The sequence below is a fragment of the Phyllostomus discolor genome, chromosome 3 (assembly GCF_004126475.2).
Source record: "Phyllostomus discolor isolate MPI-MPIP mPhyDis1 chromosome 3, mPhyDis1.pri.v3, whole genome shotgun sequence".
Taxonomy (NCBI): Eukaryota; Metazoa; Chordata; class Mammalia; order Chiroptera; family Phyllostomidae; genus Phyllostomus; species Phyllostomus discolor.
The window spans coordinates 46,140,015-46,165,388 of record NC_040905.2 but is presented as its reverse complement, the minus strand read 5'-3'; the positions used below and the strand labels follow the sequence as shown (position 1 = coordinate 46,165,388).

The 25,374-nt window shown below is 35.7% G+C and overlaps 1 protein-coding gene across 3 annotated transcripts in view; it reads left to right on the top strand.

Moving 5' to 3' along the window:
* The window catches only part of CERT1 (ceramide transporter 1), a 115,306-nt gene that overhangs the window by 34,641 nt on the left and 55,291 nt on the right, over window positions 1–25,374 (top strand). For all 3 annotated transcript variants that reach the window (XM_036020431.1, XM_036020430.1, XM_028508356.2), the window contains exons 4-6: window positions 18,259–18,366; window positions 19,204–19,342; window positions 24,354–24,437. In XM_036020431.1, the coding sequence (XP_035876324.1) occupies window positions 18,259–18,366; window positions 19,204–19,342; window positions 24,354–24,437 (331 nt within the window). The remainder of the gene's footprint in view (window positions 1–18,258; window positions 18,367–19,203; window positions 19,343–24,353; window positions 24,438–25,374) is intronic.

Below are 25,374 nucleotides of genomic sequence, written 5' to 3'. Positions count from 1 at the left end.
AAGAAACATCATTTGGTTGCCTCTCACACGCCCCCAACTGGGGACCCAGGCATGTGCCCTGAGCAGAATGGAACTGGCAACCTCTTGGTTTACAGACTGGCGTTCAATCCAGTGGGCCACACCAGCCAGGGCTCTGCTGCTTTTCACAGCTGGATGTTACCTGAATTCCTTTCCAGCTCTGTTACTATAGGCTGGGAAGCGCAGCTTGGGGTTTAGACCCCACACCTCTCAGGGGAAACCCCCTCCCCCTGCCGCAGAACTACCCCTCCACAACTTAAGCTGCCGCCTGTGGGAGCCCAGCCAGCCCTCTCAATTTCTCCGCACTCCCTATCAGTCTTGTGGTAAGGTGGTTTCTTCTGTCTGTCCTTGGTTATAAAGGCTTTTCTCCAGCTGGTGTTCAGTTGGTTATTCAGAATGATTTCTCTACAATTTAATTGTAATTCTAGATTGGCTTTGGGAGGAGGTTAGTGTAGCTTCCACTTACTCCTCTGTCATCTTGGGTCAACCTCTGTTTGACAATTTTTAATCAACTATAATTTCAGAAAATTTTCTTAACAAATAGTAAAGTTTCTTTGTATACTTGTCTGCTTTATAAATGATTTTCATATAAAGTTAGCTTTGCATTTTGAATCTGATTTAATTAGCAAAGGCATAAGAATGCAAATGCAACTTTTTTAAGTACTATTTTTAGTATATGTTTTATGTAAGTAATTTTATGAGATCTATGGATTAGAACCAATTCTCCATTTACCTATTTGCATCATACCACATTGATGGAGGGAAGAAGATGGAATCAAATTTTACTTCTTTACATTCAAGAGTTTTGATTTTTGAAGGAAGTGTAAATCTAGTAGCTCCTGTTGTCATCAGGGCTGTCAGATAAGTTGTAGAAAAACCCAAGTACGTCGAATCACAGCTGAAGTTGATTACCCAGCAAAGAAGCGACATTGTGTCTCTGCATGTGTTTCTTATTAAGATCAGGAATTTGCTTAGTTCCCAACAGTGGGAGTTAATGGGTAAATTGCTTGCAAGCAATTCATACATGGCTAATAGTTTTTTTTTTAACATCTAAATGTAGATGGTGTTACACTACCAGGACTTTTATAGTTGATAAAATCAAGGAATAAAACAAGGTACCAACCCTCTTTAATATTCATAGTGTTCTGGAATAAAAATAATTCAGCTGTCAAGGGCTTTTAAAATAACGGTTCATTTTTGTTATCTGCGGTTTTGAAATCTGAATTCACCTGAGCCAACATCTGCACTTACATTTCCAATTACCTAAATACTTAATAAAAATATATTATCTTGAAAGGGGGAATAGATGTCAGTAATTTATAGAGTTTTCATCCAAGTTCTTTTTTCTGAGGAAGGTGTTTATCATTTACCATGATGATAAAAAAGGAATTGGAGGATTTTACATGGTACAGGTAGTGCAGGCCCACTCATGTTACCTTGAGAAATAGGAGTATTGCAAGGAACCAGGAAAATTTAGAATGCTACCTGTACAGATATCCCAAACTATATTTAACTCAGAGTGATCTTATTGTTAACAGGATCCAACTACTCTCACCCGAGTAGGTTAGAATCATTCTATTATTCTCTTTCATAGTTCTGTTTTTTCGTAACTTTTGCCCTCCCATCCTATTCTTAGTTTCTTCTTCCTTGGTTTGTCATGACCTTTTCTTATCGCTGGCTTTTTTCCCAGCTTCAACTCCTACTGCTAACTCCCTAATCTCTTGGCATTTCCCAGAGTAAATGCCTTAAGGAAATTTGATTGCCTTTTCACTCCAGGTTACTATGAATTGGCCACCTTAGTTCATTTATAATCAATTGTATATTTACTTATGCTTAAAGCATAGGATAGGACTGGCATTTGCACAAATAATGTCCTGAAAGCATATTGTATAATTCAGTATAGCATTTACCAAATTTGCAAGTTTTTATCATGTTTAGCACATATTATCTACTAACAATTCAGATGAATATTACTAGATTTTCAGCTTATTTCTCTAGTCTTTATTAGTCTGTAATTTCTTTGCAAACTGTTTCTTTAGATAAGAAAGGTAAAAAAGGCAGTTAACTGGAATTGAGTAACTGTTCTATATTGTGACTACAGAAAAATATTAAAGAAAATAAGGTTATGCTACAAAGTTATTTTTTATAAGTGTTTCAATATTGCATTTGAATTTTTATTTAATTGGGAGGGGAGATTTCTGACCGTTACTGGGACAGGTGAGGTTCTGCTTTTTCTACATTGGATGTGGAAAAGTAATGGTGGGTAGCAGCAGTTGAAACCATTTTCTACTTTTATTTACTGAGTATGTTGGATATTAGGGGGAAAATGTTTTTTTTGTTTGTTTTTTAATTTTTAAGTATTTATTTATTTTTAGAGAGGGAAGGGAGGGGGAGAGAGAGAGAGAGAGACATATCAATGTGCGGTTGCTGGGGGTCATGGCCTGAAACCCAGGCATGTACCCTGACTGGGAATCGAACCTGCGACACTTTGGTTCGCAGCCCGCACTCAATGCACTGAGCTACGCCAGCCAGGGAGAAAATGTTTTTTAATATATTTTATTGATTATGCTATTACACTTTTCCCATTTCCCCCCTTCACTCCCCTACTTCCTGCACACCCCCTCCCACCCACATTCCCCCCCTTTAGTTCATGTCCATGTGTCATAAGTTCTTTAGCTTCTACATTTCCCATACTATTCTTGCCCTCCCCCTGTCTATTTCTTACCTACCGTCTGTGCTACTTATTCTCTGTACCTTTTCCCCCCCTCTCTCCTCCTCCCACTCCCTGTGGCTAACCCACCATGTGATCTCCATTTCTGTGGTTCTGTTCCTGTTCTAGTTTTTTACTTTTCTTTTTGTTTTAGGTGTGGTTGTTAATAACTGAGTTTGCTGTCTTTTTACTGTTCATATTTTTTATCTTCTTTTTCTTAGATAAGTCCCTTTAACATTTCATACAATAAGGGCTTGGTGATGATGAACTCCTTTAACTTGATCTTATCTGAGAAGCACTTGATCTGCCCTTCCATTCTAAATGAAAGCTTTGCTAAATAGAGCAATCTGGGATGTAGGTCCTTGCCTTTCATGACTTGGTATACTTCTTTCCAGCCCCTTCTTGCCTGTAAGGTCTCTTTTGAGAAATCAGCTGACAGTCTGATGGGCACTCCTTTGTAAGTCACTGTCCCCTTATTTCTTGCTGCATCTAGAATTCCCTCCTTCATTTTACTCTTGGGTAGTGTAATAATGATGTGCCTTGGTGTGTTTCTCCTTGGGTCTAACCTCTTTGGGACTCTCTGAGCTTCCTGGACTTCCTGGAAGTCTATTTCCTTTGCCAGAATGGGCAAGTTCTCCTTTATTATTTGTTCAAATAAGTTTTCCACTTGTTGCTCTTCCTCTTCTCCTTCTGGTACCCCTATAATTTGGATGTCGGAACGTTTAAAGATGTCCTGGAGGTTCCTAAGCCTTTCCTCATTTTTTAAAAAATTCTGGTTCCTTCCTTCCTTTTCTTTTTGGTTTTTTCTTTCTTCCTTCTGGTCCACCCCATTGATTTGAGTTCCAGTTTCCTTCCCATCACTATTGGTTCCCTGTACATTTTCCTTCATTTTACTTACTGTAGCCTTCATTTTTTCATCTAATTTGTGACCAAAATCAACCAATTCTATTAACACCCTGATCACCAGTGCTTTGAACTGTGCATCTGATAGGTTGGCTATCTCTTGGTAGCTTAAATGTATTGGCTCTGGAGCTCTGATCTGTTTTTCTGTTTGAGCCTTTTTTTTTTTTTGTCTGGTTGCACCTGTTAAGTAGTGAGGGGCAGAGCCTTAGGTGTTCACCAGGGCTGGACAACCCAGTCGCTGGGTTGTGAAGCTGTATGTGGGGGCAGGGTCAGAGAGGGAACAATGGGTGCTTGCTCTGCTCTCCTATTTTAGTCCCTTCCACCGCTTCCCACAAGCAAATTGTGCTCTTCTTGTGCTGATTCCCGGGGGTGGTGGGCTTGTGTAAGTTCTAGGACCCTGTGGATCTCTCCAGTGAACTCCTCTGTGAGGCTGGTAGTCTCTCCTAGCACCTCAGTCTGCGCAAGTGTTTTCAGTCGATGCTCTTAGGCTTTATTTCTGGTGCTGGCGCCCTGAGTTGTGCAGTCTGTCTCGCTCCGTTTTCACCTCGTTTATGTGCTCTCAGATGTGTGTCCAGGGTCAGCCAGTGGCCTTGCGTGCCTCACTGGGTCTGCCAGCTGCATCCTGGGTGCTTGGGACTACCAACCACCGCTTTTTCCTGCCACAACCCCTCTCCCCCGGCCACCATCTCCGCCCCTCTTACTAGTCTGGATGAATGGTTGTCAGACTTCTGTACAGTTCAGTTTTCTGTCAGATCTGGTTGTTTTTTTGTTTCTAAATTTTTGTTGTCCTTAATTTTGGTTGTGGGAGGAGGCACAGTGTGTCTACCTATGCCTCCATCTTGGCTGGAAGCCCTATTATAGAGAAAATGTTTTTGTTTTTTTTTTTAAATAATACAAGACTACTTTCATCAAGTAAATCTTTTAGCTAATAGCTTAAAAAAGATATTGCTTATTGTCTTCATTGCCTGATAAATACTCTGGGTTTGTTTGGAATTGAGGGATGAAACACAGCATTTGGTTAGGAATAATAGGTAGCAATGTAAATGAAGTTTCTGCATGTTAATGTTACCATAGCTGAAAACAATTCTGTCATTTTTCAGTCACATAGAATGTCCTTGTTCTTGCCAGACAAGGTATAGTCATTGATAGGAATGCTCGTATCACTCTCCTAGTCCCTTGGTCCTTTTGGCAGCCCTTTCATCTATAGAGTCATAGAGCAGTAATTAGTGGTGGTTATCATTTAATCCTCCTGGAAGCCATTCAATGTTAGTGCTAATTAATTGCATTCTGCATTTAAAAAAATGATCTAATTGAATATATTATGAGAACATTAATCAGTGAGTAGTAACATTTTTCCAAGAGCTAACAACCTCAATTTTTTGTAGTACTCCCCCTTTCTAGTTAATTTCAGCTATTCTCATGGATGCATAGTTGAATGTTAAAAGTTAAAAGACAAATTATTAATCAGCCCCTTTAAAAAATACTCCCCATACAGTTAGATCTAATAATTTTTAACAAGTCTTTTAAAACCATTCCTGCAAAAAGTTTTATTAATTAGATTTTATTGCTCCCCTACTCTTTTTTTAAGTAATATTTGCTCATAAGAAAAAAAATACAAAAACAATCTTCAATTTATAAGTAAGACAATTACTCTCCTTTTTAGTGTATTTCCTTCTTATTCTTTATACATTTTACCCTCAAAACATTATGGAGATAAAGTTTATATCCTGCTTTTTTCTCCATCTGACATCATTTTCTCCTTATAACACAACTCTGTTAATATTTTAGTGTACTGTAATTTTAGTGCTTGTTTGCTTATTATATCTTTCATTATTTTAATATTTTATATTGACTGCCTTCCTACATTAAGCATTTTACTGCAGTGTAGTTACATTTTTAGATTCTCAGAAGTAGAATTGATAGGTTTAAGGATACAATCACTTTTGATATATATGTTGCTAGACTGCTTTCCAGAAAGATTATACTGATGTACATTTCTTGGACAGGATGTGCAAATCTTATATCACTGCAACTTTACCAGCATTATTAGTTTTTTAACCCATATTAAGTGAGAGAGGTGAAGAATGTGTTCTGTGACCTTATTTTTATTTTAATTTTTGTAGATGTGATATGTGATTGCTGTAAATAATTAGAATAATATAGAAAATGCTAACATAGAACTACAAAAAAAATGAAAATGAAAATTTAGGCCACACAGAAGTGACCACTATTCATTAGTAAAGATTCCTTCCAGATATATCTTTGCATGCGTACAGCCTTACAGTTTTACATAAATGCTGTGCCGTGTATTATGTATTTTACATAATACTGTACTGTATTACAGCTTTTTCTCCACTAGCAATGTTATGTGTTTCTTTTCATATTTGATATTGATATAAATCCCACTTTCTCCCATACCCATAAGAAAGAATGCATATTTAGTGTAGAAAGTTTAGTTTGGGACCAAAGCCCCAGAGTAATAAAGAATGTTCATCTGCTGACCATTGTTTTATGTGCACATATTATTTTTAGGATCATTGCAAAGAAGATTTAATGGCTCCTGTCCCCTAGCCAAATGCAATCTTAATATTTCAGCCATCCTGCATATACTACTTAAACATACTAAACCTGTTTTTTCTCTTACTGGGACATTTAAGGGAGTTTCAAAAAGTAACATTAACTGTTTTGTCACTGTCATCTCTTTGCAATTACATAAAAAGAACAGAATTATGATGTTTTTATTCTGTGCCCATGAAACTTCTATCTAAAAGAAAATATGCACTGACCCTTTTTCTAGGGCAAACCATAAAATAAGAAAGTTAAAGATCATTGTTGGTATTTTGTAGCATCTGCTGCTAGCTTCTCTGTTTTATTTTTCCCTATGAAAGTGTTCCCAGAGATGGAAAGGTTTATCTTGCCTTTGTGGGGGATGAAGAGACAATAGTAGCTGACATTATTAAGCACTTAAAAGTATTGCAAAGTGTTAAAGATTTCTTCACTATAAGCACGATTCTTATATCCTTGTCTATTTCTTCAAGTTCCACTGTATCAAAATAGGTAATATCTCCTTACAGCAAATACATACTAGAACAAAAGACCCCCATTACAGCAATACTGTTGCAACCACATTTTAAGTAATGGATTAAGAAGTGAATATGGAGGCTGATAGTAGTTAGTATAATTTTATTTCTACTTCTTACAGGATCTTACAAGCAATGTAAGGATTTGATCCTAAGAAAAATAGGGAGCCAAATAGGATTTAAAACAGGAAAGGAAGAATTAAATGTCTGTTTTTGAAGGACTGCTTGGCTACACTAGAAAGGATTTCAAGAGAAACAAGACTAAAAGCAGTTTGAAAACTGGAGAATTTATCCAAAATGAGACACTCAGTGACCAGAACGAGAGTATGGCAGTGGGAAAATACAGAGAGGGACAAACTGGAGAGAAGTAGAAGCAAAAGTCTTTGGATGTCGAGGAGCATAGCAATGATTAATATCATGGACACTTGAATGTGAGATTAAATCCTGGCTCCCTTCATGATTGTGTGAGTCTGAAGACATTGCATAAAGTCACCAGCAAAATGGGTGTAATGATAATACTCATTTCACACACACTATTAAAAGAATGAAATAAAATACTGCACATAAAGCTTTGGCATCATACCTGGCACAAAGTGTCCTGAATATTTGCTTTTACTGTTTCTGTTGTTATAATTTACGCAGTGTGTTTCTCTGGAATGAATATATAAAATAGCCATTTAAAGTTACTGAACTCTTTCATCAGCCCTTCTGTCAAAGTAAAACAAAAAAGATCTTTCTTATCCTTTAATATTTGTTTTCTAAAACTAGGATGGAAAATTGTTTAACACATTTTTTTATACAGCCTCATTAGATTTATCTATTTACTTTTCATCTTCCTTTTAACATCACTAAGAAAAAAGACAGTTTAACCTCTAAGCTCCCTCAAAAGAGGAAAGATGAAAAAAAGATAAGACTGAATTTCAGAATGTTAAATTTAGCTTTTCTAGAATCATCTTTTGTATCACAGGTTGGGTTCTTAAACAGCTTTGGGTACAGAGGAGGGGCTTGGTAGTTTACTAATTTTCCCCAGTAGATAAAAGGATATATTATGGAATCCAAAGCCCATATGTACTTATAAGTACAAGAAAGGAAGGTCTGAAATCAAGGAGAGAGTAGGGAGAGCTGCTGTTACCTTCTACTTCTACAGTACCATATTTTATTTGAGCATTGTTTTAGTACTTTCAATTGTGATAGGCAGTGTCTTATTTTCCTCTGCATTCTTTTAACACTTAACCAAGGGTGTGTGATAAAGGTCCTGCTTAACCTTTCCAGCCTCATCTCACTGTAACATCTTGCCTACTTAGATATGTCTGTAAAGGAAAGCTCATGTCATGCTGTAGTAGAAGAAAATGCAAAATGAATAACCAAGTTCTATAAATGATTTTTAAATGAGGTGTTACATTATTTTTTTAAAACATGGTACAAGAGTGACTACTATCTGAATAGGAAAGAAAAAGCTCTCTAGAACTAATTTGAGAAAATATTCTGTTTCTTAATATGATCTGAGAAAAGTATCTTTAGAGTAAGTAACTATTCTACTCAGTGAAGTTAATTGTATTGCCTTTGGGTTTTATTTAGACAGAATATGATAAAATCCTCTTTAATACCATTTTCTTACTTGAATATACTTGATTTATGAGATGCTGCAGTCCCTGGAAATCATTGTGGATTGAATCTCTCCGCATCTATACATGATAAATGTTAGTTTTCTGAGTGAATTATCTTTCCATCTGATTCAACAAAGAACTGCCTTACACTTGGACTCCATTGGATTTAAACATTTTTAACCTAAGCTTTGGGTATTTAGGTTTAGTGTGGAGAACTATAGTATTAAACCAGCCATATCATTTTAAAAATAAGAAAGCTGAGCTCAGGAATTTAAGATGACCAACTTGTCTTATTCTCTGTAGTGGTTAAAGTGATATTAGAAACTGTTTTCTCACTCTTATACTTGTGTTCTTCCTATTTCAGCGGCTACTGATTCTTTAGGGAGATCCATAACTATTTGAAAAGCTAAATAGATGAGATTTTTAATAATTCCAAGTATGAAATTGTACCAAATATTTTCTTCCTCTCTAATTTTATTTTAATCATTATTCAAGTACAGTTTCAAATATTAAGTCAAATATTTTGTTATATTGACCTAAACAAGAATAAAACTGTTGCCATTGCAGTTTACAGTATTTTAAATCATAACCCTATTGATGAATTTGTTCTGCTGATTGTCCTGGTATGCTTTAAAATAATAATACTGAAAGACTTCCAGTCAAAGTAGAGGCATAGATAAACATGACTTGCCTCCTTACATAACCACAACAAAAATTACAACTGTACTACAAAAGAAATATCACCCAGAATCATTAGAAAATTGAGCTGTATGGAAGTCCAACAACCAAGGAATCGAAGAAGTCACATTCGTCCAGACAGGTAGGGGGTGGTGGAGACAGAGAGATGCTCTGGGAGATGTGGAATGGATGGTCCCACACCCACAAGTGGTGGATAAAAATTGGGAGGGATACCTGGGAATGAGGGATCCCAGACCCACCCACCCTCAGGTTCCAGTGCCAGGAATATAAGTCCCCATAACTTCTGGCTATAAAAATGAATGCAGTTTGGGTAGCAGAAGAAACTTCAGGAGTCTCAGGAATCTCCTCTTAAAGGGCCCAAAACAGACTTAGCATTCACGTAGACTCACTCCCTCTGGGCTTCAGCACTGGGGCAGCAGCTGGAAGGGCATAGTGGCATAGAGGAAATAATAGAAGTGTCTGGCATTGGGGTGTGTGCTGGGGGACAGTTTCCTCCCAGACAGAACTCCAGAGGTCAGGCAGCAGCATTGCCCCTTTTCTGAACCCTCCCCAACACAGATTGAAGAATAGCAACACCATGTTGGAATCTCAATTAGCCTGATTCACACAGGTTGCCCCAACCTGTCCATTATTTAAGGTTCTGCCTCAACCAACCTACAGAAGTGTTTTTCTTCAATAGGCTATGGTACTAAGATGGAGAATCAAAGCAGTTCTATCTAATACATAGAAACAAACAGGGAGGCTGCCAAAATGAGACCAAGAAGTAAGGCCCAAGTGAAAGAACAGAACAAAACTCCAGAAAAAGAACTAAACAAAATGGAGGTAAGCAGTCTGGTGGATGCAGAGTTCAAAACACTGGTTATTAGGATTCTCAAGGAACTCATTGGGTACTTCAACAGCATAAAAAAGACCCAGGCAGAAATGAAGGTTGCACTAAGTAAAATAAAGACAGATTTACAGGAAACCAACAGTGGAGTGGATGAAACCAAGATTCAAATCAACGATTTGGAACATAACGAAGAAGAAAATAGTCAATCATAGCAGCAAGAAGAAAAAAAGAATCCGCTTCCAGCCAAGATGGAGGCATAGGTAAATACACTGTGCCTCCTCCCATAACCAAAAGAAGGACAACAAATTCAAAAACAAAAAACAACCCAAACTGCCAGAAAATTGAACTGTATGGAAGTCATACAACCAAGGAGTTAAAGAAGAAATCTTCATCCAGACCAGTAGGAGGGGTGGAGATGGACAGCCAGGGTAGAGAAGACTTGTGGCAAGGCAGTAGCTGGTGGACTGGGCAGTCCCACATTCATGTGCAGATAAACTAGGAGGCACAACTTGGGAGCAAAATAGACCATGCAATCCTGGATTCCAGTACGGGAAAATAAAGTCTTAAAACCTCGGACTGAAAAAAGCTGTGGGGGTTGAGGTGGCAGGGAGAACCCCCAGACTCATAGGAGAATTCATTGGAGAGGTCCACAGGGTCCTAGAATGTACACAAAACCACCCACCTAGGAATCAGCACCAGAAGGGCCCAATTTGCTTGTGTGTAGTGGAAGAAGTGACGGGTAGCTGGCAGAGAGCAGAGCAAGCGGCACAGTTCCCTCTCAGACCCTTTCTTCCACACATACAGCATCACAACACAGCAACATGGTTTGCCCTGCCCTGGAGAATACCTAAGGCTCCACCCCTTACTACATAACAGGCCTGCCGAGACAAAAAATCATGGCCCAAATGAGAGGAGATCAAAGCTCCAGAAAAAAATGCAACTAAGTTATGAAGAGATAGCCATCCTATCAGATGCAGAGTTCAAAACACTGGTAATTAGGATGCTCACTGAAATGATTGAGTATGGTCACAAAATAGAGGAAAAAGTGAAGGCTATACAAGGTGAAATGAAGGAAAATGTACTGGAAACCAACACTGAAGGGAAAGAAACTGGGGCTCAAATCAGTGATTTGGAGCAGAAGGAAGAAATAAACATTCGACCAAAACAGAATGAACAAGAATTCAGAAAAATGAAGAGAGTCTTAGGAACCTCTGGGACAACTTCAAAGATTCCAACATCCGAATCATAGGGGTGCCAGAAGGAGAAGAAGAAGAGCAAGAAATTGAAAACTTATTTGGAAAACATAATGAAGGAAAACTTCCTTAATCTGGCAAAGGACATAGACGTCCAGGAAGCCCAGAGAGACATAAAAAAGTTGGACACAAGGAAGCATACACCAAGGCACATCATAATTATATTACCCAAGATTCAAGATAAGGAGAGAATCTTAAAAGCAGCAAGAGAAAAGGAGACAGTTACATACAAAGGAGTTCCCTTAAGACTATCAGCTGATTTCTCAAAAGAAACTTACATCTTACCAGCAAGAAGTGGCTGGAAAGAAGTATTTGAAGTCATAAAAGGCAAGGACCTTCATCCAAGATTCCTCTATCTGGCAAAGCTATAATTTAGAATGGAAGGACAGCTAAAGTGCTTACCAGACAAAGTAAAGGAGTTCATCACCAAGCCATTACAATGTGAAATGTTAAAGGGACTTACTTAAGGAAAAGAAGATAAAAAACTATTAACAGTAAAATGACAACAAACTGCAGCTATCAACAACTGAACCTAAAAAAACAGACAGACTAAGCAAACAACTAGAATAGGAACAGAATCACAGAAATGGAGATCACATGGAGGGTTATCAGTGGGAAGGGGATGGGGGAAAATGGGGGGAAAGGCACAGGGAATAAGCTAAATAGTAGCTACAAAATAGACAGGGAGTGGTTAAGAATAGTATAGAAAATATAGAATCCAAAGAACATACAGGTATGTCCCATGGACAGGAGCTGCAGGGGAGGGAATGTATGTGGGTTGGGGTACAAGGTGGAGAGGAATAAAGGGGAGGGAAATGGGACAACTGTAATAGCATAACCAATAAAATATATTTTATAAAATAAAAAAAAAAAACAAGGATAACCTAAGGAGCCTTTGGGACAACTTCAAGCATACCAGTATTTGAATTGTAGAGGTGCCGAAAGGTGAAAAGAAAGAGCAAGAAATTGATAACTTTTTGAAAAAATAATGAAAGAAAACTAATTTGGTGAAGGAAATGAACATACAAGTCCAGGAAGCGTAGAGAATCCCAAACAAGATGAATGCAAAGAGGACCACACCAAGACATATCATAATTAAAATGCCAAAGGGTAAAGATAAAGAGAGAATCTTAAAAGCAGCAAGAGAAAGCAAGTACTTACAAAAGAGTTCCCATAAGACACTCAGCTGATTTCTCAAAAGAAACTTTGCACACCAGAAGGGACTGGCAAGAAGTTTTCAAAGCGATGAAAAGCAAGGACCTGCAGTCTAGATCACTCTATCCAGCAAAACTATCATTTAGAAGGGCAGCTCTTAAAGTGCTTCCCAGACAAGGCAAAGGAGTTCACCATCATCAAGCCATTATAATATGAAACGTTAAAAGGACCTATTTAAGAAAAAAGAAGAAGATGCAAATTATGAACAGTAAAATGCTAATAAATTCCCAACTATGAACTATTGAATCTAAAAACCCCTAAGCAAACAAGCAGAACAGGAACAGAATTGTAGATATGGAGATCATTTGGGGGGTTGTCCATTGGGAGGAAGAAGGGAGAGAATGAGGGAAAAGTTGCAGGGATTAAGAAATACAAATTGGTGGGTACAAAGTAGACAGGGGAATGTAAAGAACAGTATAGGAAATGGAGTAGCCAAAGAACTTACATGCATGACCCTTGGACATGAACAAGGGGGTGGGATTGCTGGAGGGAATGGGGGTACCAGGTAGAAGCGGGCAAAGGAGGAAACATTGGGACAACTGTAATAGCATAATAATAAAATATATTTTAAAAATAATATTGAAGATAGATGTATGGATGCTCACAACACAGCAAGCTTATTTGATTTTATTACAGGTTTCAGAATTTCAGTTTTGGGGAAATACTTTATTGTTCTTATGTTAACCATTTAATCTTGTATTTTTCTTTTTCCATAATTAAAGTGGAAAAATACAGTATAGTTTGGGAGTGAGGGAACTATGCCATTAATAACTAATTTTTGACACTGAGGAAGTTCATTTCTCTCTCTCTGTCTCTCTTTCTGTATTTCTTGCTGGAGAATATTACTAGGAGAAATAATCAGCTTTTCAAAAGCTAGGTGTCATTAAAAATATAAGCCAGTCTTTTTGCCATATTTTATACCACTGCTTTGAAGTGTGGATGGGCTGATTAACAGAATGTATAGAATAGTAGATTAATATGGGAGTTTTCTTTTCAAATCAGTTTTTAGTCATTTTTGGTATTTTATTAAGTTCATAACTTGTGAACTACATTGATTTATTATGTTTTTCGTTTTTCTCAAAAAGTTAAGATACAGAGGATACAGGTAAATGTAAAACAATTAGTCTAAACTAAGGTTACTCTTGTTCTTTGACCAACAGTAGTATCAACTTTCCAGGTAGTGTGAGTATACTGTCATTTGGAAAATGCTACTGACCCCCTCTAGTGGCCAAAAGACTGTGCTATTTTAACTTTTTTTAAATAAAGAGCAATATTGTAACAAAGAGGTGTGGTTTCATTACTGTAGTATTTAAAAGTAAACCCTGTTCTATATAGGACGTATTCACTAAATGTTTTAGTGAGTCAAAATGGCCCTTTATATTTATGCAAAACACATTCAGGAATATTGCTTACAAACTCACAATTTGGGAAAGTTTTTACATAGCAATTCATATGGCAGAGCTTAAAGCAGATATATTGAAAGAGAAAAATATTCCTGCATTAACTGCATTGGAATTTCTCATTAATTTTAGATAGAATTTGGTATTTTCTAAATACTACATTGGAGATTAGAGATTGTAAGTAAGCTCAACTTCTATTTTCTGGTGGAAGAGTGAGTGGGATTTTTAAAAAGCCAGCATGCCTATGAAGTATTATCCATAAAAATCATACCAATAAGATTCAAAAGCATCTTATAATTTTAAGAACATTTACGAGTTGTATCAGTTGTGACCGTAAAATAATGTTTTCCCATTTTCATCCCTGCTTCCCTCATCCACTCTGACTTCAAAAAGCAGATGTTATAAATTCAGGATGAGTATTGTTGCTTTTAAACTGGACATTTTGGGAAGCCAAAATAAATGTATCAACAGCATTTTGCCACTTTTCAGAATAGTTTTACAACTTCTCTTTTAGAATTATTTTCAGCCCCACCGTTTATTTTATAAATACTGAATCTTGAGGCAAGGCTGCCCCTTGCCACTCAAGTATTATGTAAATGCCCATGAATTAATATAATTTAAAAAAACATGTTTGTGTGCTCTATCAACTTTGAAATAAACTGTACATGTTACCTATTGCAGGAATGCTATGGTTAATTTTTTTAATAATAGTAAATAAATGCTCAGAAATGGAGTGATTCTTATAAAACATTGAAAGATATTGATAACCTTTGTTGATAGATTTTGGGGAGAAACTCAAAACTGAAGAGCCATGTTGCATAAATAAGAAAGCCAGTCAAGCTTAATTAAACATTTTGAAACTGTTCCTTTAAAGAATGAGACAGTTATTTAATTTTTATTCTGAAACTGATTTCAGGTAGCTTCATTTTGTAGCTTTGTCATAAAATTACACAAAATGTTGTGGTAAGACCATTAGGAATGTTTTACACAATGAAGAAGCATTTGTACAATTATGGGCATTTCTAGAATGACTACTTTTTAAACAGTGAGGATTCATTTATGTGTGTGTGTGTGTGTATATATCTGTTAAAACACTTATTTATATTTAAAGTTGTCTTAGTGCAATTACTGGCTGAAATAATGACAAAATGATTCATTATTTAAATTCAGTAACAATGGAATTGGTATATTTTATTTTTCCTTGGAATGATTTATATAATTTATAGTAGAATTTATTTAAGTGAAACTTTATTAAAAGTAGAAACACAATTATACTAAACTCTTGGCCTCAACATTTATTTACTCCAGTTGCGGAAAATGTCAATATTACTATGGTAGAGTTTTGTTCTATGTCTTTGTTGTAAGGAGATATTACTTTTTTGAAGTAATGAAACCTGAAATAAATAGACAAGGATATAAGAAGTAAAGACATACTTACTGAAGCTTTGTAGTGTTTATTTTTGTTTCAAGATCTTGAAGTTTGATTTGCTGTTTAAGACATTGATATTAAAGCAGGAAATGAGTAGGTAGGAAAAGCAGGAAATAAAGCAGGTAGAGTCATTAGATTTTAAACTTCACATTGGTTTTGAACTTTTTCAAATAAACAATAAATATTGATTGTAAATTATAGGGTCATTTATATTTAAACGGAGAATTCAGATTAATTTTTGTTTAGAAATGTATGACACACAGGTATCTGAGGTGTTACTTCTGAAGCACCTTATATTTTTAACCTACTACAGATGAATTCTTACTTCTAATTCCAGTTTTGTATATTTAAATCCAATGAAAACATTACCAAACCAGTTCAATTAAAATGTTGAAACACTACACTTAGAAAGTGTTATTGTCACAAATAGTAAGAAACTAGAGCCATTTTAGTTAAAGAACCACCCTTCTCAGTATGTTTGTTCCAGGACATTATTTGATAGAAAGTCTTACTTTTTGTAAACTGTATGATTATTGTAATTAGAATTTTCTTTTGGTAGATTCTTTTGTATTTAAACAAGCTTATCTTTATTTCTTTCTCTATGTTGTTGTGATATAATTTAACATTCTTAAAATGTATCTATTTTAAAGCCCTGGCTGGCAGTAGCTCAGTGGATTGAGCTGGGGCTGCAAACCAAAGTGTCGCAGGTTCGATTCCTAGTCAGAGTACATGCCTGGGTTGCAGGCCATGGCCCCCAGCAACCGCACATTGATGTTTCTCTCTCGCTCTCTCTCTCTCTCTTTCTCCCTCCATTCCCTTTCTAAAAATAAATAAATAAAATCTTTTTTAAAATGTATCTATTTTAATTGGACAGTTTAGTATTGACAATTGTTACCTACACACTCCCTGCTGTCCCCCACCCCCCAATTTTTTGTTCCTCTTTGTGGTCAACGCCCCTACTGTACCCTGGCCAGCTTTCTTTTGTTACATAGTAGCTGTGCCTTTAAAATAAATAAATAAATTTTATTGAGGTATAATTTGCATACAATAAAGTACATGCTTTCCTGGTACCAAAATACTTGCTTCATTGCTAAAGACATTGCTTTGAGATGCGGAGTGGTGTATAATAATACACATCTTGGAGAAGGAGTTAGATTCCATATAGTCTTGTTTACATGTAATTTGTTAGTAAATTAAGTGTTAAGATACTGCAGTACCTTTTATAGTAGAATGTTTTGTAAACAAGCATCATTATAGTATGGCAGTTTCACTTTGGTGACTTGTATATGCTGAAGTTTGAATTTTATGAGGATGCTTGTTTTCACACGGATAAATTTCTAGTGTCTTTGCCTGAAGATACTCATTTTTTTTATGAGTTGTTTTGCTATTTTTGTTATGGATTCTTTCTCCTTTGTCCTTCTCACTTCCTCTTCCTCATTCTTCCTAGAGTATTAAACTTAAGTTAAATGAAGTGATACTGAACTGAAAAATGTTTTAAACTAGTGTTAATATTATTTACATAAAAATAATATAATTTCATTTATGAAGTCAGTATAAAAGTTTAATGTTCTTGTACCTAAAAGAACATCGTGCAGTTGGAATGATGTCGGCGATAAACTAATACCTGTATAGGAAATGTAATGGATTTTCAGGAAATAGAGCACACAAGATATAAAATGTCAATGGGAATATTTTCTGTAATCCATTGTTACTGAATTTTAATGATTCCTGATCTTAATCTTGAAAAATCAAGTAACCTAAAACAACTACTATTTTAATTAGATAGTTGAGTTTTATAGTAGGTGTATGATACCAAAAAAATGATTAGATGTTATTTTACCTCTTTAAGTTTAGGGACTAGGACTAAAACCATACACAGTACTTTACAAAATAGCAATAGAAAGTAATCAGAGATCTAAAATACTTGAGCAGGTTTCAGGGTGGAATATAATATTGATGCTCTGAAGAGTACCAACTTCATCAAAATTAGATAAAAGTATTATTATAGTGTCAAGTCTGAGTGTGCTCCAACATCCAGGAGGTTGATTATTTTCCATTGTGTGATTACTTAATACATCGGCAAAATCAGTAACTTTGTGACATAAACTGTTGAGGTGGCCACAAAAATGAAAAAGATGCAGTCTTCTTCCAGAAGAACCAAGTTCAATAATAATTATAAAATGTAAATATAATTGAATGATAAATGCTATAATAATTGTGATATGTTAAAAATGGTTGAAAATACAGAGGCGAATTGCCTGATGTAATAAAAGAGGCTTCATTGAGACAGTGATAAGTGACAGCATTAGAAATAGTACTATAAAGAAATACAGACATAATGCGGTACAAATACTGTACTTTTTGCATTTTGATGAGAAAAAAATGTTTTAGAACTTGGCCACTTGCTTGCAACTCAGTGCCCTTTTCTTGCAATAAAACAGAGGTCGATGTGTCAATCTCATGGCAGCTTGGGAATAGTTCAGCACTCATCACAAGTTCTGGAGCGAATTAATGATGAGTACCAAGGTACCACTGTATTACAGCCCTGACTGGTGTGGTTCAGTGCGTTGGGCATCTTCCCACAAACCAAAAGGTCATAGGTTTGATTCCAGGTCAGTGCACATGCCTGGGTTGCTGGCCTGGTCCCCAGTTGGGGGCATGTGAGAGACAACCTCACATACTTCCTCTCTTTCTTCGTCCCTCCTTTCTAAAAATAAATAAAACCCTTTTTTAAGAACTTAAGGAGAAATATTATTGGACATTGTCCTCTTTTTTAAAAACTTACTGTTTATTTCTTTGTTATATGAAGAGAATTAAAAGTAGTTCAAGACTTCTTAGCCCACCTCCTATTTTTACTTTTTTGTACTTGTTCTACCCAATTTTTATAATAATATTAATAATTTATAGAAAAACTTTTAAGTGTTTTCCAGTTTTATTGAGGTATAATTAACTTAGAACCTTTTATTTAAAGTGTACAACATAATGATTATATACAGACACATATATATCTAGTGAAACGATTATAAATTAACATCTGATACCACACATAGTTGCAGTTTTTTTCTTGATTAAGTATTTTTTATTTCTTTTTCATATAGTTTTCTTTCTTTTTTAGACTGAATCTGGTTATGGATCTGAATCTAGTTTGCGTCGACATGGCTCAATGGTATCACTGGTGTCTGGGGCAAGTGGCTATTCTGCAACATCCACCTCTTCATTCAAGGTTTGTAGTTTTGAATGTTTTTAAGTGAAGACCTCATAAATTGAATTTAGTACTGAGTGTTGTGAACAGAACTTACTTGGTAGTTTTTTGAAAGAACTTTGCTACAATATAATTTATTTGAAGTTGTTACACAGTAGTTTTTAGGGGGTAAAATTTATGGTTCATACAAATATAAGATGAACATATCAAAGATTTTGTTTCATTCATTAACAGATAAGATGTAAAGAAAAAATTTGGTTCAAGGGAGAATCTTAAGAATGCCAAAATGATTTTGCTAATATATGCAGAATTGTTCAATATCCATAAATTAGTAACTAGTGTATCTCCACTGAACAAAGTTTATTTGCATATCTGTTGACAAGAATCATTTACATAACTCTTAGTTTTCTGTTACTTAAAGAGTTATAAAATCGATCAAATGTAATGAAGTCAGAGACTTCTATCTGATCAGACAACAACCTAAGGGTTCCAGAAGTGCTAAAGGTGCTACAGATGACACACACCATTCCTTGAAAGGGCATCTAGTAATATTTTTGCTCATTTCAAAGTCTTTCACTATTTTTCCTCACAATGACAGTAATTTGAAAATACTCAATTTTATGTGAGAAAATTGTCAGGCTTCTTTGCTCTTACTTCCTTCATGCTTATCACTGTCTAGCCACTGTTAGTCGGCTTCGAGTTAATACCTGTGAGTATTGCATTGAGCTTGACCACTCTCCTTACCCCATTGCCTTCATTAGTAAGATGTTGGCCTTAAAATATGGTAAAATACTGTAGGACTGAATAAATTACTGTTTTATAAACTTGGATCACATCCCCTCTTTTTGTATTTTGCAGAAAGGCCACAGCTTACGTGAGAAATTGGCTGAAATGGAAACCTTTAGAGATATCCTATGTAGACAAGTTGATACTCTACAGAAGTACTTTGATGCCTGTGCTGATGCTGTCTCCAAGGATGAACTTCAAAGGGATAAAGGTTAATTAGGCTATTACCACTATTTTTACTTGGAGAATGAATGGATTTAAAGCCTCTTGATCTTAAAGGGTAATGTCTTTAACTGATAAAGGTAATTATAGTCACTTTTGCCGCAAACCCCCAATGTAACAGATTTCAATATCTCTTATGATTCGTGTACTTTAACAACACATCTTAATTAATTTGATTACTCATGCCAAATTCCAGTGAAGATTTTTAGATGGTTTTTAAGCTCTTTATTTTATAAAAAAGAGTATTTGTCATCTTAGTAATATGGGGATTTTACATGATTATGTCTGATAAGTTTACCCCATGATGAGTCTTAAAGACAAGCATATGTTCATGTTAAACCCTCCAGCCTGGAATCAATTGATCTCTTTCTCCCTCTCTCTTTGTTCTCTCCTCCCTTTCTGTATTTTTTCACCTTTCTTTCTCTTCCTCCTCATCACTCTCCCTTACTGTGGCCTTTTTTTTTTTATGGAAGAGGAAATTAATAATTGAGCTATGTATACGTTTTAAAACAATTTATAGTGAGTTCTTTTAAAGAGATACGATCTTCAGTTAACTTACAATGTGTCTTTTGAACTTTTTCTTGGTTACTGCTGAAGATATTACTGATAGTGTCAACATTTGTTCTTCAATTTTCTCTTACTTGCTATTAAGGCAAAAGTGCACTTCTCACAGAATTATTACTAAGCAGCACTAAGTTACTTCCCAGCATAACTAAGTTGCTTGACATGGTTTCATTTCTTGGTCTTATTAAGTGTGTTCGGTGTGAATTCAAATCTTTTTTGTCTTCTCTGTTCTTTGTTTCCTTTTTCTGTGTGTTTTGGGATTGAGCATATTTTCATAATTCCATTTTTTATCTCACAGTTGTTATTTTAGTGGCTAGTTTATAGTATGCATATTTAACTTATCATTCTACCTTGAGTAATGTACCACAAGTACATTTTTCCTTCCCCTGTGTTGACTTTGGATACTGTTTCTTGGAATCCCTTCAAGTGCTTCTTTCCCTGACCTCTGTAGTTTCCTCATTTGTATGTACCATCAGTACTCCACTGAAGACTCAAGGAGACCTTCTGTCAGTCTCCTAGGTTCTTCTGTATATAACTCTCTCCTCTCTAGTACTCTGCCTTGTGAACTCTGGTTGCCTTTGTCTCTCTGGACACTCAACTCCATTTCCTCACCTCAGAGAGTCTGCTGGGCTCCTCCTGGGTTCCTCCTCCTTACTCTACAGCTTGGACTCTCTCCCAAGGCAGTAAGTTGGACAATCATGGAGGTCACATCATTTGTTCTTGCCACTCAGGGATCACTGTCCTTTTTTGCCTAATAGACAATGTCTTGAAAACCATTGTTTCATATGTTTTGTGCAGGTTTTAGTTTCTTGCTACTAGAGGGTAAATACTTTATTCCATCTTGGCCAGTAGCAGAAGCCCATATTCTTAAAATTCAGACAAAATTAAATAGCTTTGAAGTTCTTTATGTTTGATATGCTTTAAGTTTTTGGTTCGTTAACATTTGATGTTTATTGCTCTAAAAATAAATGTAGGTAAACTATTTCTCCTTCGTTTAAAATATATATTTTTATTATATATATTATATAATTATATATAATAAAGTATATATTATATGTATAATAATTATATATATATTATATATGTATAATTATATATATATAATAGTCCCTCAGTATTCATGGAGGATTGGTTCCAGGACCCCCAGCTGATACCATAGTCTGCAGATGCTCAAGTCCCTAATGCAAAATTAGGAGTAGTGTTTGCATACAATCTATACACATCCTCCTATATACTTTAAATCATCTCTACATTGCTTTTAATAGTCAGTCCAGTGTTAAATGCTATGTAAGTAGTTGTTATAATGTATTGTTTAGGGTATAATGACAAGAAAAACGTATGTTTGTGTTTAGTACAGATATAGCCGTTGTAGGCCTAGCCACAAAGTACTTGTCAGTTATGTACATAACTTTTTAAAAAATACTTTCAGTCCATGGATACAGAGAACTGACTGTATAAAGCTTTTTTATCAAATTAAACACTACATACCCACCTTCATTTGTGTGAAAATATCCCTTTAAACAGAATCAGGATATATTCAGAATTGGATTCTTTGACTATTTTTAAATGATCCACACCAAAAGTATACAGCATTTGAATGACACACGCAATAATGGGAGGAGTAGAAGTTGGAAGTCAGTTGTAACCAGTTTGTGTAGAAGATTTGAAAAATGATTTTAAACATTATTCATTTTTATTAAATAATAATAACAGTGGTAGACTAGTTTGCCAAGACTGCTGTCATAAAGTACCACAGGCTGGGTGGCTTAAACACCAGAAATTTATTTTCTCACAGTTCTGGAGGCTAGAAGTCTGAGATCAAGTTGTTGGCAGGGTTGGTTTCCTTTGAGAGCCACGAAGGAAGGAGCTATTCCAAGCCTCCCTCCTTGCCTTGTAGATGTTCTTTTCCCTGTGTCTTTATGTCATTATTCTTCTGTGTCTATATCCAAATTTCTTCCTCTAATAAGGACACCAGTCATATTGGATTAGGGTCCACCCTGATGGCCTCATTTTAACTTGATTACATCTGTAAAATCCCCGTCTCCAAGTATAGTCACCTTCTGAGATACAGAGGAGTTAGGACTTTGGCATATGAATTTGGTGGGGGGGGGGGGTCACAAGTCTACCTATAGCAATTATTTTTTCTGTAAATGCTATTTTAAGAAATACTGATGTTTTTAAGAATATATGCTAGATAAAGGTGAACTAAGGACATAAACCTTAGTTTTCTACTTTGTAGATCAGAGTTGCTAAACTAAGTCTAAGGATCTCTATAGGTACACTTTTATCAAATTATCAAAACTAAGTCTGTGAATTGTAAGAATTATGGTACCCTTTTTCAGTAAGTGTCATTGAAATGACAATTGCAAACTTTTTTATTGTAAGTGATCATCTGTGTTCTCATGTAAAAAGTTTCATCAGAATTGCTAGTAAGGCCGTCCTAATGTGATCCTCTACCACTCCCACACATACTTCAGTAAGATTTAATTAATCCTTTAGATCTTAGCTACTCTGGGATTACAGAGATAGATGACATTATCTTTAACCTAAACATACTGCTTGATTTTAAAACAAGACACATGTACCACGTTAAAGGAAAGGCTCTTCTATTTATTGATAAAACATTTCTCTGTGTCTCTTTTCTTAGTTGTAAAGGAGATGTTATATCCAGCATACAAAATTGTGACAATTAAACTGAGAATTTACATGTTAAGTATGCTTAATAGCAAAAAAAAGAAAAAGAATAGCTGGTATTAACATAGTTAATTTGGGTTATTTCAGGGATAAGGAAAGCAGGGATTTGCAAGATCCAGAGATAGAATTCAGCATGGTTGATCTGAGTGTTGGCAGAGGAAACCAGTCTCATTGGGATGGGAGACAATGGCTTCAAACCATGTCAGATATTCCTCAAAGGTGCCTTAAGGATGGACAAGGAATGCTTGGTTGGGAAGGAAATAGGGAAGGCCATTCTTTTAAGCAGAGAGGCTCTTATGTTCATCCGTTTTATGTATTTTGGGGCTAGAAAAAGAAGGTTCAAAATCTCTGTTGGTACTAAACTGTTGAATGATTAGGGATATGAAAGTGAATCTTCAATAACCCAAAGTAGGTACTAATGAGTTGAGCAAAAGACAAATCTTTCACTATTTAAGAGCAGTTAATCAGAGTGGTATTGAGTCAAGGTCAGAATCTTACCTGATGGTGAATACTGATTTAAAAACAGAACAGTGTGCTGTGTTAATGAATTTCTAGAATTGACTATATTTGAAAATGATTGTTGAGACAATGAAGATCCACAGAATGTGGGAATCTGTTTAATCTTGGGATTTAGGTATCTGCAGAGGCTTCAATATGGATATTGAAGTCTGTAGAAATGATGGGCATGGAAAAGGAAAATATAAAGTCAGATATTGGTACCAGCTAGCTAGATAGAAGTGAATAACAGGTGTTAGTAGATAATAGCAGCTTATAGTTTGAAAAAACTGTTACGGATGAGTAGCAAAATTTTCAAGTGATGAAAAAATGAAATAGCCCAGTAATTGGAAATGGCAACACAGAATAAAGGTACTTTTCATAGTGATTTCTACCATTTTAGTCAAGGGAAGGAATAAGGAATAGGAATGGGCTTTGCACCTATTGGAGAGAAGCTAAAATGGATGAGATGTTCCTTGTAAAGCCACATTACCTCTGAGGTAAAGAGATATAATCAAGAACAGTTTAAGATGAAGATTGTTTCTGTAGAAAGAGACTTCCTCAAAAATAATAAAATAAAGAAACCATAAAAACACTTGATAGAAAGCAGAGGATAAGGTCTAGAAATTTGCATTTAAAGTAGAATACGTAGTACAGAAAATTAAAGTATGTTAGGCAGTAGAAAAAGAGGATGTAGAACAAAGAGGTATGCAGAGGAGAACACAGGGGATTTTGTTTTTTCTAGAATTGAGGAAGTTAAAAGGGATCTCCAAGTACAGATAGATACACTGGGGTGAATCATGAAAATTGATGTCACATCTGTAAGTCATTATATTTTCCATGCATATTCAGAAATGGTAAATTTAGGAACTCCCAAAGGCAAGCTAAAGTATCCTCTGCATGGAAGTTACACTCTTTCAATCCTGCTCACCCCTTGTAGGCCTCTGATGGAATTACAAAATTGCCCCAAGGGAGATGGGAAGAGGTAGGAAGACTAAAGGGCAAAATAACTCATATCTTAACACCATCCCTTGTACAAATGAGAATAGGTACAGTTTTTATAATAATGTATTGAAGACTTTCTACAGCATATTTACTGGTCATACCTTGGTAAGCACTGAAAAGACAGAGATGAATAAAATCTTATATTCCAAGAATCCAAAATATATTGACTCAGCTGAATGCAAGAATAAACTGGTTAAATTCTATTTCTTTCATCCTAATATCCTTAAATATATTTTATTCAGTGGTAGAAGATGATGAAGATGACTTTCCTACGACACGTTCTGATGGAGACTTCTTGCATAATACCAATGGCAATAAGGAAAAGTGTAAGTAATATATTTTCTCACCATGGCTGGATAAACTATAGCTTTTTTAAAGTTATATAATCATTAGCTATATAACAAGAATAATTACCTCCCTTGCTGGTGTGGCTCAGTGGATTGAGTGCCAGCCTGTGCAGCAAAGGGTCACTGGTTCGATTCCCAGTCAGGGCACATGCCTGGGTTACACGCCAAGTCCCCAGTTGGGGGGTGTGTGAGAGGTGGGGTGCATGAGAGGCAACCACATGTTGATGTTTCTCTCCCTCCCTTTCTCTAAAAATAAATAAATAAATAAAATCTTTAAAACAAAAAGGAATAATTACCTAAATGAGTAATTTTTTAATTTAATCTTTATCGTATTTTTTTTCATTACCATTTAGTGACCTTGTACTTTCCTCCCCCCAGCAGTCACCACACTGTTCTGCATGTTCACAAGTCCTTTTCCTTTTTGCTTAGTCCCTCCATCCCCTCACTTCCCCCTGACCCTCCACCCATCTGTCATCCTGCTCTCCATCTATGAGTCTGTCACCATTTTTCTTGTTAGTTTGTTCATTAGATTTTACATATGAGTGAAATCATTGGTATTTGTCTTTCTCTGACTGGCTTATTTCACTTAACATAATGTTCTCCAGGTCCATCCACACTGTTGCAAAGGTTAAAATTTTCTTCTTTTTTTATGGATGAGTAGTATTCCATTGTGTAAATGTCCCATAGTTGTTTTATCCACTCATCTATTGATGGACACTTGGGCTGCTTCCAATCTTGGTGATTGTAAATAACTGCCGCAGTGAACATAGGGTGCTTACATTTTGTCAAATTAGTGTTTTGGATTTGTTTGGATATATTCCCAGAAGTGGGATCACTGAGTCAGAAAGCAGATCGATTTTTTAATGTTTGAGTTATCTCTGTATTGCTTTCCACAGTGGCTGCGCCAGTCTGCATT